The 16818-nt window shown below is 36.7% G+C and overlaps 1 protein-coding gene across 6 annotated transcripts in view; it reads left to right on the top strand.

The window, feature by feature from the left end:
* The window catches only part of MLIP (muscular LMNA interacting protein), a 121947-nt gene that overhangs the window by 64689 nt on the left and 40440 nt on the right, over positions 1–16818 (top strand). For all 6 annotated transcript variants that reach the window (XM_082758036.1, XM_082758033.1, XM_082758034.1 and 3 more), the window contains 5 exons: positions 2568–2639; positions 11013–11078; positions 11167–11250; positions 11345–11404; positions 13183–13227. In XM_082758036.1, the coding sequence (XP_082614162.1) occupies positions 2568–2639; positions 11013–11078; positions 11167–11250; positions 11345–11404; positions 13183–13227 (327 nt within the window). The remainder of the gene's footprint in view (positions 1–2567; positions 2640–11012; positions 11079–11166; positions 11251–11344; positions 11405–13182; positions 13228–16818) is intronic.

Genomic DNA, 16818 nt, shown 5'->3' with positions numbered 1-16818 from the left:
ATCAAATTCACAGAACAGTGTGAAGTGTTGAACAGTGGGTGACCACTTGAAATAAAAATCCTCTCCCTTGACTGTGGAGACATTTTAGTAGTGTCCTGGTGGACTTAATATGGCAAAATGAACAGTAGGATGGATTGGAGACAAATAAAATTGCTGATTCTGCAGGAAGAGATTAGCATGAAAACTGCTGGCTGTTGTTTGAAAACTCTTTGCAGTGATTTAATGGTGTGTCATTCCTACATATTCTTTGATTTTTCCTGTTTGAATATAGCACAGGAATGCATGTTGATCTACCCAAAACAGCTGGGGATCACACTAACTCTAGCAACATGGAGCTCAGCACAGCTGCAAAACCTACCACAAAGCAGGAAAGATTACTCATGAGGAGCTCCACACTACCATGGTTAGTTTCTGATTTTAAGCCTTTATAGGTACATGTCTAGCACACTTTGCAATGCCCTGTGTGTGCCCTAGATAATCGTTTGAGCAAGAGAAAGTAGATTTTCTGAAAAACTCCCCAGGCTGATATTCGCCTGAGTGGTGATAATGGAGTTGGTTTTCTTTTGACTGGACCATGGTGCAGGCCAGCAGACATAAGTGTCTATGGCTGTTCAAAAATACTAATATATTCCTAAGAGCCAGATTACTAAAATTATTTAGACATTGAACAATCATTTTAAGTAATGCAAAATTGTATGTCAAGAAACATGTTCCTAAGAGCAGAAACTGCTTAAAGACTTCCCATTCGTTTAAATACCATGATTTTGACAATTTCACATTGCTCACATGTTCTACAGTACCTGGCAGAGATAAAGAACATTAAAGTAGAATTGATTGTATAAGAAATATATGAAATGAAAAAAGTAGTACATTTGAAAGCTAGATATCCAAACAAAACTTAAGCAATTCTATATAGTCAATGGAGAGAAGATGCTGAATCTACAGGATGATTTCACTTAACTTTCTAGGTGCTTATTTGAAGATGGGATGAATTATCCTGTAGAAATGTCCATGACTATAAATGGTTTCAGTTCTGACTGAAGAACCTAAATGGTAGTCATCCAAGTTAGAATGCCTAAATCTCATATAAATTAAAAAATAAAAAGGTGAAAAAACATTTCTGGCACTGCATTAATCTGCTTTGACAGAATATTCACTCAGTATGTGTGAATATTGACTTCTTCAATGCCTGGCAGTCTCCATGTTCTGACTAGAAAAAAAATATGAGTAAATCTGAAGAAAATATAGCATTATATATGGAAAGAATTAAAAGGTGATGTCCTAAAATGTTTAAAGAGAGGTTCAAGTGTGATATAAATTTCTCTTATCTGAATTAAAGTTCTGGACCCTCTGTAATTGTTGAAGGTTTTATTAGATATAAAAACAGGAAAAAAAAAAAAAAAAAAGACAATTGTATAACCCAAAATACAGGATGTTGTTTAGACCATTATTCCATAAGGACTAGCATCTACTGCCCAGGCAACAGTACATTAAAAAACCTTATCTGATTAACAATTAACTTTGTGTCAGGTTAAATATCACAAAAATATTCAACTAATAACTTAAAAATCTAATATTGTCTGAATTTGTGAATGTTTCTTTAAATTAGTATGATGTTGAAAAGGGAAAAATGTTGTGAATCCCTTTTTAGTTGTTTACTCCCCCCTCCCACCAAAAAATTCCAGCAGCCATGTAGTTAAGAGTCCTAGCTCTTAAGTATAGAAGAATCTCGTTGTTCATTTAAAAATAACTGATTTTATTTAGTCTCCATAATTAACAAGAAAATATAGAAAGTATAGTTTCTAAAGGGTTAAAATATTTTGGCAAGCTAATATAGTCTAAAATATAAATGATTCAAAAATAATAAGTTTTTAAGCCTGATCTTAGGATTTTTTGTACCCCATCATGTACTTTTTATGGTTTAGATTGTCAGTTCCATATACCTGGTTAGAGTGCAAAAGTTCCTCTACTTGTTTTGAAATATGTGGGTGATAAAGTTACTTGTAAAGGAGGTGAAAAGTAGTGTCATCTGACTTAAGTGATCTACCCACTTCCACAAGTAATTCAGCATATAAGGATCTTGTTCAATCTCATCAAAGCCAATCACAGAAATCCCTGTGACTTAGTGGTCCAGGATCACTCCACAGAGCAGCAGTTCTTAAGGTGCATGTACTGGCAGAAACAGCTTTGCATGATCATTTCAAATCACAAGCTAACATGGAATAAACACACAGCCTCTTCTGATATCAGTCTAAGGATAGTAATAAGCAGAAAGTGGTCAAGATCACTTTAGAAGTTATAAGCTGCAGATATATGATGTTCTCGTAGTTCCATCTCATTCCTAAATGCAAAAGATGAATGTCCTTTAAAATCTTAGCAGAAACACTGATTTTCTTTAAGAAATAGCTTTCAGAGGTGCTATGTAAGCCTTGTATTGTTGTAACATTTCTGTGAGAAAATTAAAATCATCTTTCATTGTCGTACCTTTCTCCTTTCTTGTCTCTTTGTTCCTCTCTCACTTTTACCCTTCTTTACATTTCTTCCTGCTTTCTGATTTGCCCTTTTAGCAGTACAAGATCAAGACAAGCTACAAGGCATTTGCAGCAATACCTACAAACACATTACTTATGGAACAGAAGGTTAGTGTTTGATCAAAGACATGGGAATTGCATTTGAGCGTGTTCAACTTTATGTACATATTCTGACATTTCTGTTGGTGATATTACAGCACATAAACTCTGTGAGCTAGTTGCTCAGGATTATAATTCCAGCAGTTTTTCATGGTCAGTTACATTGTACTGAGGATCAAAGGCTTCATTAACCTGAATTTCTATTAAAAAAAAATTGTAAAAGAAACATGTCCTAAAGGAATCATCATTTATGACAATGTCTCAAAGTCTGTTTTGCTGTTTGAAAGCCTCTGGAGCACTGCTATTTTAGAACCTACCCATCAGTAGGTCTTGGCCAGCTAAAGATTCTTCAATGGCTATGCTTACACCAGTAAATTCAACAACACCAGGAAATGTCCTCAGTTACAGTCCAACCATCAACCTGAGCTACAGAGTCCCTTCACTAAATGATGTCCCTTAATGACAAAAAACATGCCACAAATATATTTAAAGACATGTTTAATGACTCTGACATCACAAATATAGCTGTATCTAAAAAAAACTTTCTGTGGACATAGTTCAGGAACTTAGCCTCTAACGAATTTCTGTAGGATTAAGCTTTCCTATGTACACATCTACATATGCATTTACATGCAAAGCTCAGCTGATTTCCCTAGGCTTTTACAGAGTTTAAAGACATCAGAGAGTGTGAATTTAGCTCTCCATAAAGTATTTTGAAGATGAAAGGAAAGCTGCCTGGTGGAAAGGAACCTGGGGAGTATTTGTTGATACCCAGATGAACATGAGCCAGCAACATGCTCAGGTGGACAAGAAGGCCAACAGCATCCTGGCTTGTAGTGTGGTCAGCAGGACCAGGGAAGTGATTGTCCCCTTGTACTTGGCTCTGGTGAGGCTGCACCTTGACTACTGTGTTCAGTTTTGGACCCCTCACTACAAGAAGGACATTGAGGTGCTTGAGGGTGTCCAGAGAAGGGCGACAAAGCTGTTGAAGGGTCTAGAGAACAAGTCTTATGAGGAGCGGCTGAGGGAACTGTAGTTGTTTAGCCTGGAAAAAAGGAGTCTCAGAGATCTTATTGTGCTCCACAACTACCTCAAAGGAGGTTGTACCAAGGTGGGGATCAGTCTCTTCTCTCAAGCAGCAAGTGATAAGACAAGTGGAAATGGCCTCCAGTTGCGCCAGGGGAAGTTTAGGTTGGATATTAGGAGAAATTTCTTCACTGAAAGGGTTGTGAGGTATTGTAGCAGGCTGTCCAGGGAAGCAGTTGAGCTACCATCCCTGAAGGTCTTCAAAAAAAACATGTAGATGTGGTGCTTATATGTGGTTATATGGCTTAATGGTAGATTTGGTAGAGCTAGATTAAAGGTTCAACTTGATGATCATAGAGATCTTTTCCAATCTAAATGGTTCTATGATTTTATGATAATTTTGCCCCTGAAAAATAAATAAATAAATAAATAAAAGATTGTGACCTACTGGTTATCACCTAAATAACTTAAACAAGTTTATTACTTTCACAAATGTGAGATTCCTCTCTTTTCCCTTTTTTTTTTTTTTTTTTTTTTTTTTTTTAAATCTTGGATGAATATTTTCATCATTTGCATCAAACATGAAGCTTCTCTTACTTAAGTCTTGAACACACCAAGTAAGACTATGTCTGCATTAACATTCAACAGAAATGGCTCAGTAGAAGAAAGTATTCTATATCCCTACTGTATGCATTCCAGTAGGTTTTTGTTGTTGTTGTTGTTGTTGTTTTGTTTGTTTGTTTTTTTTTGTCTTTGTTAGAGAGCATGTTAGTGTCTGGAACGTAAGGTGGACTCCTGAGGTACCACTTCAGGGCTGACTTTGAAATGAATGCAATTTGTGCACTAAGCTGTGCTGCTCTGCAGATGCAGAGGTCGGTAGGTGGTAGGTGACTTTGAGTGGGGGTTTTACTTTGAGGGCACACTCCTGATCTAAACTAGTGGGTTAAGGACAGCCATGTGACTGCACCTTTTCAGAAGAAAGGCAATTCCTTTTGAGGGATCATCTTGCTGACTCTCTCTTGGGCATTTACTCATGAGCTGTATGTTACATATCCACCAAACATAAAACTGATTTGTACAGTCTTATGCCAGTATCTGTAGAAAAAAATAATAATGACTCCAAAATCTATGTTTACACAGAGACTTTTTGTTATCTGCCAATTTACTGAAAATTCTAGCCTTAGTGTATCCTTCAGTAGCGACAGCACAGTCATGTAAAACTAATAAGATATCAGCTTTCTGTTACAGGACGTTCAGGATGAATTTACTTTGCATGTTTTAGCATTGTCTGACTACAGCTGATGTATCAAGTACATTTCCCTGGGCATTCTGTCTAAGGCAGCTCTGGTGTACAACTCCTTCCCTGTTTTCCCTTGTTTTGGAGATTATGTATGTTAATATCCTATTGATCCAGACTATCAGCTATGTACAGTGCTCCTGAGGTAGTCCTATTGTGTTAGCTGAGATGCATTTATAGTATGCCCCTTAAAGGAAGCATAAAGGAGTTATATGGCACATATAGGTCCCCTTGTACCAAGCCCTAATGTACAAGTATTATGCTCAGCAGGGAGGGAGCTTGGAAGGAACTCATGCCACATTGTAGCTCAATGCCAGTAGTTATATTGCTCCCATTTTATGCAAACATCAGATTAAAAAGAGAGCAATTCGAGACAAGTTCTAACTGCATAAATAATGTTTTATTAACATTGAGATAAAGATTATTTGGAGAAGATATTTTTGAGTGACATTTATTTTAGCAAGGAAGGAAGTTCTGCAAGACAGATATTACTGAACTGAATTAATGATTAGGAATACATCATCTTCCTAAATGCAAGAAAAGTATTTTGCTATGTGATCAAACTGGAAATGAATATTTTCCAAAGTGAAACTTTTTGCATTGTGTAAGTAATTGTGTTACTTAATTTGAGTGGTCACGAGAAAATGGGTTCAATCAGATCTATGATGCAGGCGATCTAGTGACAATTTATATGCAGTAATAATTAGATCATATGAAAGAAAACTGTCAGTGATACGTCATATAACGTAAAATGCTTTGCCCCTGAATTGTCTCATTGTGTCTTTCTTTCTCAAGTAACCTTTTTTTTTTTTTTTTTATGTGTGTGTAAATGCTTTAATTTCAGCCAGCATTTTTTAAATTCTCCTTATGAAACTGTTAGGCTATCATCATCTTAACAACTTTTCTAGGACACACTTTTATTCTTAAGTACTCTCAGTCAAAGAGAATTGTTCAAATCTATGCTCATTAGCAGCAAAGAAGAAGCTCATTGACTACATATACATATAATTTGGCAAGCCCAGAAGTGGTTTAATATAATCAAATCCCATAGCTGGCAAGCTTTCTAACCGTTTTAGCTTGTATGAACATGATATTCCTTTTATCACCCATGGTCTGATCAGAAAAATTCAAATTCAGGATATCTCTTGGAGGATACAGCTGTAAATTCTTTCACAGACAGAACAGCAAAACCTTGTTTTTAAGGGACTTGTGCTCAGCATCATGGTCAGGCTCTGTCTGGGAGCAGCAACAGTGTGTTGCTCCTCATGAAAGATGAACCAGAAGCTGGCATAACAGCAAGGCTGGTAGGACAACGTCCTCACCAGCATGGGCACTGTCCCACAGATAGATCAGGGACAGCAGAAGTGGTGGTGTCCATGGTCAGCCAACAGTGCCATGATCACCACACAGATTCAAAATGATGCAGCAGGTCCTCAGACAGTGACAACGAACTCTTCTGCAGAAGAGTTAACAGATAACGGCATCCACTGGCTAGAAGAGGAAGCAGAACTTGCTTAATGTAGGCATAAGGCAAAAGTTTAACAGCAAGAATTACTTACCCATGAGAAAAAAAAAAAATCCAGAGACTGAAATGGGTACTTTACCATAGAAATTAAACAATCAAGACAGGACACTTTTCTGGCACTTCATACAATAAGTCTAGGCAGTTGTGTGGTTTAAAGAAAAGGTGAGACTAGGTGATCACTGTGGTTCCTTCTGGTCTTTTTATTATTGAATCAGTGAGTCACCCTTCCACTGACATTCACTCTTGAATAGCCTCTACAGTTATAGAGATGAGATCACAATCCAATTCAAAATTCCAGTCCTAATCGGGTAGTATATACCTTCCAAAAGTAATATATCTAGTATTTAGAGATTTTATTTATCAAATACCTACAAAAATATCTTTCCCTCAAAATAGTTTGTCATGAAGAGTCTATTTCAGGGAGATGTGGATAAATTCCTAACTTTAAGTAGACAGTCCCTTACTCCAGATCCTACTTCATCTACAGAACTATTTCAAATTTGAGGTGCAACCCCAACACTCTATTGAACTTCTTGGAACTGAAAAGTAAAAGAAGTCTTCTCTCAACAATTCAGTGGTCTGTGGTCTACAGCAAAGTTTATGCAGGGGTATTTGGGATTGTTGTGTTTGTCCAGAAAAGAAAAGGTTTGTCCAGGGAAGAAAACCTGGTTATGAAAGCTTTGGGCTGGCTGCTAGTGTTCTGCTCAGACTTCATCCATATCTGAATGAGGTGAAACAAGGATGATAGGTTTTACTATTAAGTACACCTGTTTCACAAAGGAGCACTCAAGTCTTCTGAAAGTATTATATGTAACTGGATGTGCAAATGAAAGTGCTGTTGGCTTATCTGCCTTGTATTTATCAACTAAGTACAAGCAGAGGACTGCAATTTCTTAAATAAATGTAGAAAAAAAGATCTTAATAATAAACCTAGCAACTAGACAACTGTCTGTTTTTGAATATGTGATGATCATCCTGGATCCAAAAAGCATTTCTGAAAACATTTTAAGAACATTTTGATATAAAAGATTGTATTTTTCATCAATTACTTCCAGTGTGCACTTACTAGGTGAATTTCTTGCTTTCAGATTATATGTTCATGTAAAAAGTCTTCTGAAGGCTAGAATTTAATACCTAATGGTAAGAAAAAGAACATCATGTGTGCAGTTCTAGAGTGCTAAAGGACCTAATTTGTCTTTAATAATAACCAGACATGACAATAGAGGATTAGGCTATAAACTTCCTCTTTCTTCCTTTTAAATATTAATTTTAAATTTTTAATTAAAAAAAAAATAAAGCAGCTTTCAATATTAATTTTATAAGAGGAAGAGTAGCCAGGTCTTTACAATATCATTTCCCAGGATCTTTAAGGAATCATTTGTAGGAACAGAGGGTACATGAAATTCCATTATACAGAATATTTTTTTTTTTGCATGTACTGAGGACTTCAAAAACATATTAATAGGAAAAACCTGCAAGAGAAATAAAAGAACAGGAAAATTCATGGGTTTTGCTCAGCACAGGGTCTTCACAAGACAGTAGAGAGGCTATGTGAGATTGAGGTTAAAATATTGATGTCATTCATTAGTGAATGAAACAAATTTCTATATTTCCTGTACGTTGCCAAGAGCTTTAATTCTCAAAAAAATACTGGAGACCCCAGTCAGATCATTTACCCGTTCTTTGATACAGCTTCAGCAATTTTTTGCTTGCCAAATTGCTTGGGGAAAAGAGTAGTGAGGGGTTATAGTAATCACTGACATCAATGGAGTGTGTGCATCACACCCTCTAGGTTGCCTTTTATTAGAATAGATTTGGCAGTTCAGCAACTGGCTATTTCATCTGCACATTTAAGTTCTGTCAAAAATAAATTTTCATTTTCTAAATTACACTCTTTTAAATTATGGTCCTACTATTAGTTTTCAGATAATCAAAAAATTGGAATGTTCCACTTCTGGTATTGTTAGGCCACTGGCATAGAAAGCAAAGCTTGAACACTGTTGATAGTGCTAATCAACAGTACTGTTGATAACACTAATGCTTTAAATTAATCATAATATTATTGCATGGTAACTCTAGTAATGAGTTCAGAAATGACAGTAACACTTTTTAAATCATACATTTTTCTCTATGTGGTAATGCATAACAACAACAACCAAAAAAATACTGCTAGAAAAACAAGCTGTGTTTTGAAAAGCTAACAATGGATTAAAACAAATCTCCCTACATATTTTTTATTTTTGTTTTTATTTTTATCTCCCCCTCCCTTTTATTTTTATTTATTTATTTATTTATTTATTTTACAGATGTTAGGGATGCTTAAAAATGAGTTATCTTTGTTTCTTCTCTCTCTCTTTCCCTCTTTTTGGCGCTGCAACCACCTGAGTAAATGAAAGCTCCAAACTTCATAGATAATTGGGTTTCTAATTTCTACTGAAATTGATGGATGTTTGATACTTAAATTATCCAGAATCTTGATTCTTGACATAGACTTGTGGATGTGTCTATAGTCTAGGAAGATCCATCAATAGCTTCTGGGTAGCTATGCCCTACCCTTAATTGTGTTCACCCTCTGCTATTGTCCTAGAGAAGTGAATTGGAAAGACTTATATATATATATTTTAAACAATTACTACATTATGTTCATCACTCTACTGATTTCTCAAGGTTTTTGAGAAAATCCTTAAATTCTGTATTCTGAATATGTGACTGATGACAATTTCTTAATGGAACAGGTTGTTTTTCCTAATTCACATTCAGACTCATCTCTCTACAACAGGCTTCTTTGGCAGTCCTGCCCTTGATAGGTACTGGAAAGACTCTTCTTCATTTTACATTTTACCGCATAATTTTACATTTTACCATTTCATTTTACATTTAACAGGAGGAGGTAATCTAACTGAAACTGAACTGTGGACACAGCACCTGAGTGTAGTGCTGAGCACTCTTTAGCTGAGCTCTCTTCTTCTACAGGTCTGTCTGTTGATCTGAGATAGGAGAAATGAGAAAGATCATTTATATCTTTTCATTTTTGCTCTGTGGAGAATATTACATTAATTTATTTAGCTCTTTTTTTTTTTTTTCCTTTTGAACTACAACTACTTCAAAGTCAACAGGTTTGCCTAGAGCTAGAGGGGAGGGAAGAAATGTGTTTGGAAAGAAAGTACTCTTCATTGTACACTTCATTTTTTCCTATTGAACTCTCTAATAGAAGACATCACAAACATGCTTCTGTGCAGGATCATTTATGTATGGTTTATAGATGTATTTTGCCAGGAGCGGTTATATTCAGCAAAATTAAACTCATAAATAATTACTCAAGTGTATGTCTATTTCTTTTCTTTTTTTTTTTTTTTTTTTTTTTTTTTTTCTTTCCTTAAAAACATTCTACCATTTTCCTCCCAGCATACACATGTCTTCGGTAACTGCAGCCCAAATAAGTACCTCACTGGATACACATTATTGCCACAGAATATGCATAGGAATGTTTTGTTTTGTTTTGTTTTGTTTTGTTTTGTTTTGTTTTTTTCAAATGACTGACAAATGTGAAACTTCATAAAAACATAAGTGTTAAACAAAAAAATTCACAACCCCTGCTGATCCCTCTCCTGTAGTCCAGCTGCATGTATCAGCAGGATTCCAGAGTAATTTTTGGTCTCAGTATGGAGTCTATTTGAAAATTGCTTCAAAGAAAAAATGGGTGATGGCAGTGAGAGTGTGCCTCACCAACTCTGGGACAAGATGAAAAGGGCATTGAGCACTGAAACGAAGTTTAGCTTTTGTGTGTGTTTTGTGAGTTTCCTGATAAAAGAGAGGGGTTGGCAAACTGGTTTCCACTGCTCTCACACTTGCTCCAAGTGTGGGCATTGGAAAGCTGAAGGTATATCCAAGCACAAGAGTGCCTTTTGTTTTGGAGAGATTGTGGCAGCTGCATTAAGTGGTTGCATAGACTGGTCATGTTTTGTATGGTACCGCAAGTGTATTGTGAATATTTTCCTTTATACGATTCTCTTTTCAAACTGAAATCCATAAATGTCAAGCACCATTTTTGTTGCCATGTATTATCACTATCCTCTTTAAACAGGAGGCACTTTTTAAAGAAGACAGCTAATGAAAGAAACAAACAGGCCTCCTGTGTGCTTGGACCCCTGCCCTGCCCACCTGCTTACAGCTGGTGGCTGTCTTCCAATGGTGCATGGCAGGCAGACACCCGGCACCTTTGTTGTCCAGCACATTCACTGTGTGACATTCACTGTGGGAGAGGTAGGGTGTTATTGAAGGAGAAGACAATGTAAACATTACAAACCAAATGTTATATTAAAATAATGGTATTTTCTGATCTTCAAAGCAGGGAGGAGTCACCTAGCTTGAATACACTCTTTCTGAAAAAAAAACACCCTCAAACTCAAGATCAGAAGATGGTAACCCAAAGAACCCTACTATAATTTCTTCTTTTTCCATGATTGCTTATTAACAATATACATGTATATATATATATTAACTCAGTGTAACAGTGAAATCTTTTGAATTGCAGGCATTAGAAGAGCCAACCAAGACTGCTAGTGTGACTGAAGGCACTGCTTTGGACACCCATTCAGAGGTAGTGCTGTTTTATCCCTCAAATCTCTATGTGAAAACAAAAGTTTTGTTTTCTGTTGTTAACTGAGTGATGTGTCCTCCTTTTTCAGATGTGCTCCCCTGCCCAACTCAGACAACAAACAGAAGAGCTATGTGCTGTCATTGATCAAGTCCTGCAGGACCCATTGACCATGGTAATTCATCAGTATGTAGGACTGACTTTCTCCTCTTCCTTTATTTTTGTCTCATCTTTAATAAATTTCTTGTCTGTTAAAAATAATTTTCCAGCGCCGATGTGAATCTTCTCCAAGTTTCCTGCAGATGAACACAGAGTCAGATGGTGGCAAGGTAGGTGAATAAGCCCACCCACACATCAAAGGCTCTTTCCAGGTAGACATCAAGGAAAACAAAAGCACATCTGCAAAGCCTTCAGCAACAGAAAGTTGCAGTTAAGAGATCCAACATCAGTAAAGCATCTGGTGATTTAAAAGATTTAGAAGGATAAAACCTTAGCCTTGGATTTACTGCAGTTTCTATTGCAAGATGGTTTCCTGAAGTCAGGGGTCATACTGACTTGACAGATCAGGAGGGAGCTGTGACAGGCTGGATGGTAGGACAAGGTTTTTCACTGAGAGGGTGGTTGGGCATGGGCTCCCCAGAGAAACAGAATATACTATGAATTAGAATCTGTCTATTAGTGTTGCAAACACTGGATCCACAAGGTGGAAAGCCTTTATAGCTTGCCTTCCATATTTCAGAGTCTGTGTCCATCTCCCAGATTTTGTCCTACCTATTGGTCCTTATGACAAAGGAGCCCATGTTTCAATGGCTTCAATGACTAAAAACATCTCTCAGATTTTTTTTATTTTTATTATTATTTATATTCAGTATTGGTTTTCAAATAATGGAATATCTAAGTAGAATTCTAAGTTAGTAGAATTGTTCTGAAGTCCTTATTTCCTTTTAACTCTTGCCCCTTGTGGGAATTAGATATCTTCTATGTCCACTTGACATGGATAGCTCCGAAACAGGTAATGAGAGGCAGGTACAGCTTTCTATACTGGTGTTAAACCTCACTAAGTTATATTGGTCTGTCTTCTGGATTCAAATGGATGACTAAGCATAGGAGGAGGGTCCTCTACTCAGTTTTCCCCAGGTACATTTGGTCTTGACAGCTATAGGAGACAGCTACAGAAAGTGGCAGAAATCTGTCATGAAAAAAAAAAAAAAAAAAAAAAAGGAATTTTTGGCAGGAAAATATAAAAAAAAATCAATGAATTCAAACTAACCTTCATGATGGTAGGTGTATTCAATATACACTTCAAACTTCATTTTCATTTTTGAAATTCTGTCAAACAGCATGCAGTGGTGAATCAGGCTTCAGGCAGCTGAAAGGAGGAAATAGGACAGCAGCTGAAAAAGCAGGCAGAGACTGGTAGTGAGGAAATATTTTCTAATACTTGCACTGAATCCTGTGTGGTTGAAACACTGCTACTAAGTTGGACTTCTGAACTATAGAATCCAAAACCAGCTTCCTTGGGCAACTGAGAACTGATTTTTTACCAAAGAGAAGATATCAGTGATCAGCAAGAAAAGAGAGCAGAAGGTGGGCTTGACAGGATGCAGCATAGGAAACAAGAGAAATGTGATGAGAATCTCAGTTTAAGTTTAAGCAAAGTGCTTGAATTGGGGGTGAAAGAGAGTCCTGAGAACCAAAAAAGAGTGTTTGTTAAAAGTAACTGCCTTAGAAATAGTATGGGTTAGTCAGATGAAAGAAAATAAGAACATGGAAAGAGGCAGTTTCAGGTTATAATTGCGAGCAAATATAAGTTAAATTCCACAGAGCGACCACATCTGTGGTTGTTTACTAATAAACATTTTATTATGAAAGTTCTCAGGGATAATGTAAAGACCAACTACAATGGAGTGTGATTGATGTCTTCGAGTAAAAATGAAATAGTATTTTAAAAAATAAACACCTATATATTAAAGTGAAACTTTAATATACCTTATTTTCATGTATCTCATGAAATCTGAAGTTTTCTTGAATTTAAGCAATAAACAATGTCTCAGTGATGTTGGTCCTCCACTTTTTGCTGTTGAGATATCTGTTTATTTTGTATAAGGTGTCATCAACACTGCAGAGAGCAGCTGGACGCGAAACCAGATATGTAAGTACATTTATAATTACTCTATATTTGGCATGCAGAAATGTCTAATTTTGTAGGTTTTGAAGGTCATCTTGCTGCCATACTTGATTTGTTGGCATGTAGCAGATATAAGCATCTACTTGTGATGTGAGGTGCTGTCCCTAGTAAAAAAGAGTATGTTAGGGCAACTGCAATTCATAGAATCATAGAATGGTTTGGATTGGAAGGGAACTTAAAGACCACCTGATTCCAACCTCCCTGTCATGGGCAGGGACACCTCCCACTAGACCAGGTTGCTCCAAGTCACTTCCAAGCTGGCCTTAAACACTTCCAGGGATGGGGCATCTACTGCTTCTCGGGGAAAGCCTTACCACCCTCATAGTTAAGAATTTCTTCCTTCTAATCTAAACCTACCATCTCTTAGTTTAAAGACATTCCTCCTTGTCCTATGACTCCACTCCACAAGTTGCTGAGATGTCTTACCTCTACTCCAAATCCATCATGGCTGGAATCTCTTTAGTGCATGTGTCTATTCATAATGTTACCTATGAAAATATGATCTTAAAGTTGATTTATTTACACAATTCTTTGTTGCTGTTTGTTTCAAGTGTGGGGCAAGAGCTCAGGTGTTTGGCAAGGCTATTACAAGTGCTGAAGGACATACTTATTTGAAGTGTAGGGAACTTACTTTTGAAGAAGTGTTTTGTCTGTTGCCTATCCATCAGAATTTGGGGATGATCCAAATTTTTCCTTCCAAGGTGTAGAGATGGCTGAAAACCCACTGTTTAGCTTTAGAAGAAGAACAGAAGTGGTTTTCTGATGTATACTCACATTCCAACATAAAAATAAAATCTCTATATTGAATCATCATTTCAATTAGTGAAATATTAAACCCAGTTAACATTCTAATTCTCACTAGCACAGACAGTTAATGCAGATACCATATTTTACTTACAGCTCATCTAGCCACATGGTAAGACATCTCTGCTTACTATTCATCATTCAGACTTTCTATTGAGCCTCAGATCAAAGCAGTGCTAGCAAAAGCAATGGAAACCTTCCAGTTTTATGCCAGCACAATGCTTGACTGATCAATTCAATTTTGCTTCTTGAATGTGGTGGTATGCATATTCTATTGCATACTGTGATTTTTACTTGACAGATTGTGCTGGCTCATACTAATTATAAAGGATATTGGAAGAGTGCTTTTTAATGAAATAAAAGATGTAGTCTGTGAGAACAGAATATATATTACTACCTCTCCAGCACAGATCTTCAGCACCCAAAACTCTGCCTGACATACACCTTCCAATACATTTAAGCATCCAATTTATACACCTAGAGATACAGTTAGGTTTTCTTCACTGACATAGAAAATCACACTATAAAACTCTTTCTTCCCAGTCTTCTCTGGAACATTCTAGATAATTGAAGCAAATCAATATTTAAAAATGCATTTGAGAAAAATGTAGATGCTTATGGGTAGGCTAACTTTTCTTATACATTGTACAAATGTGTTCAATTGTTTTGTGCCTGATAACAGATCAGATGACTGTGTTAACCAACCATGTTCTCCATGGTGCACTGTAGGGGCTGAGCTTGGTGGGTCCAGGCTCTTCTGGACTCCACAGTCATTGCATGCTGCAGCAGTCACACAAGGGATGGGCCAAGTATCCCCATCAGACCCTCTACATTGCATCTCTTCCCCACTCTCATGCTCTGCCTCCTTGGCGGGACATACAGAGGCTATATCTGTCCCAACACATAAACCAGATGGGGGCTTGTCCTTTGGCCTTCAGGTTGAGGGTGCAATTAAGTGTTCTTTCATAGAGTTGTCTTCTTCTTTTCCCCATTCACTTCCCTCCCCACGAAGTGAGACCCCAACCCTACACAAGACCAAGGGTGGCCTCATCCCTTCAACCCATGGGAGCAGCATGCTCTGTGCTACCATCCAGATCATGGAGGACAACAGTCTGGAAGAGTAGTAGTTGGAATGGGCCAGAGTGGTAGTTTGTCTGGACCAAAGCATACAAGTGAGCATGCTAACTGGTCTCTGAGCCACTGTGTTTGTTGACTTTCATTGACTAGAGGAGAACTTTTGACTCAGAGACCTATATTTTTTTAGTAGTAGGTACAAGATGTTTGTTTTGAAACAAAATGCTTATTTTGAGACAATCAATCAGTGTCTCTGATTGGTAGAAATCAAGAACTGAGTATAGTATGGAAAATTATTCATAATGTCAAACTGGGAGTTACCTCCCTAGGTTGCTCCCACTGTCATGTTGTGTCATGTGAACTGTCTTGGAGTAATGATCTTCAGTCAGCCTTTTATTAGCAAACTTTTTTTTTTTTTTTTTTTTTTTTTTTTTTTTTTAAAGTAGGCTTTTCGTTTGTGCAAAAGAATTAAATTTACTGGAAAAAATAATATGGTAATTTAGAAATACAGTTTTCTTAATCTTTTTGTACACATGATGTTGGATATTGGGGCGCTTGTCAAAATGTTGCTTTAAAGGTGATTTTAGTAGAAAGAAAAACTTTTGTTTGTGATTCAGGGATAAGAATATCTGTCATTATGCTAAAGTTTTATTTAAAAACACACACACATATGTGTATATATATGCACCTTGCGGTATTTCTATCAGTTATATGGATCAGTAGACTACAGAAAGTTGTTGAAATATCCTACCTTTTCACAATTAAAATGTTTTAAATTTGCCTTGACCACAGTTACTCCGTCTTCACACACACTTCAGAACATTTTAAGGATGTAAATGACAGTAAAAATAGCAAGGAAGTGTGTAAAAAGGTCTGACATCAGTGAAATTACAGCAGTTTGTACCAGCTGACAACGTACTGTAGTTTTAGTTTAACAGCTTTTTTAAACTGTATAGTCTTTGGCATGATCCCATTCACCATTTTATACTAGTGCATCTCTGTTGGCTTTTGGGGTGATATCGCTGATTTGTAGTGATATAAACATAATCATCCTCTAAATAAAGGACTTTTATGGGTATTGAGTGCCCCGATAGATCTACTTATTCATTTTGTTTCCATGTAATTACTGTCACCAAGAAAAGCTTTCATAACTTTAATTTCAAGTTCTAGAAAATTTATCATTTTGTCATGTGGCCTCTCTTACAATTATTTTAAAAATAACTTCTGGTGATTAACTGGAGTAATCACTGTACATATTGTTTACATTTTTGCTCTTTACAGTTCTGTTCTAAAGAAATCTTTTTAAATTGCCATGGACATGCAACATAAAGAAGTGAAAAAATGAGAGTACACAAAGCAACTAAAAGTGCACACACATGCAGAAATGAGTAGTCTATTTCTTTACCTGTAATCGGCTATGTTTATACACAATTCAGGCAACCTCTCTGAAATGACAGAAAAGGGACCTGGGGGTATTTGTTGATAGCTGGCTGAATATGAGCCAGCAGTGTGCTCAGGTGGTCAAGAAGGCCAACAGCATCCTGGCTGGTATCAGAAGTACTGTGGCCAGCAGGACTAGGGATGTGATCGTTTCCCTGTACTCAGCTCTGATGAGGCTGCACTTCGACTACTGTGTTCAGTTTTGTGCCTCTCACTACAAGAAGGACATTGAGGTTC

Source organism: Aythya marila, assembly GCF_965140915.1.
Source record: "Aythya marila genome assembly, chromosome: 3".
Classification (NCBI taxonomy): Eukaryota; Metazoa; Chordata; class Aves; order Anseriformes; family Anatidae; genus Aythya; species Aythya marila.
This window is presented reverse-complemented; position numbering and strand designations above follow the sequence as displayed.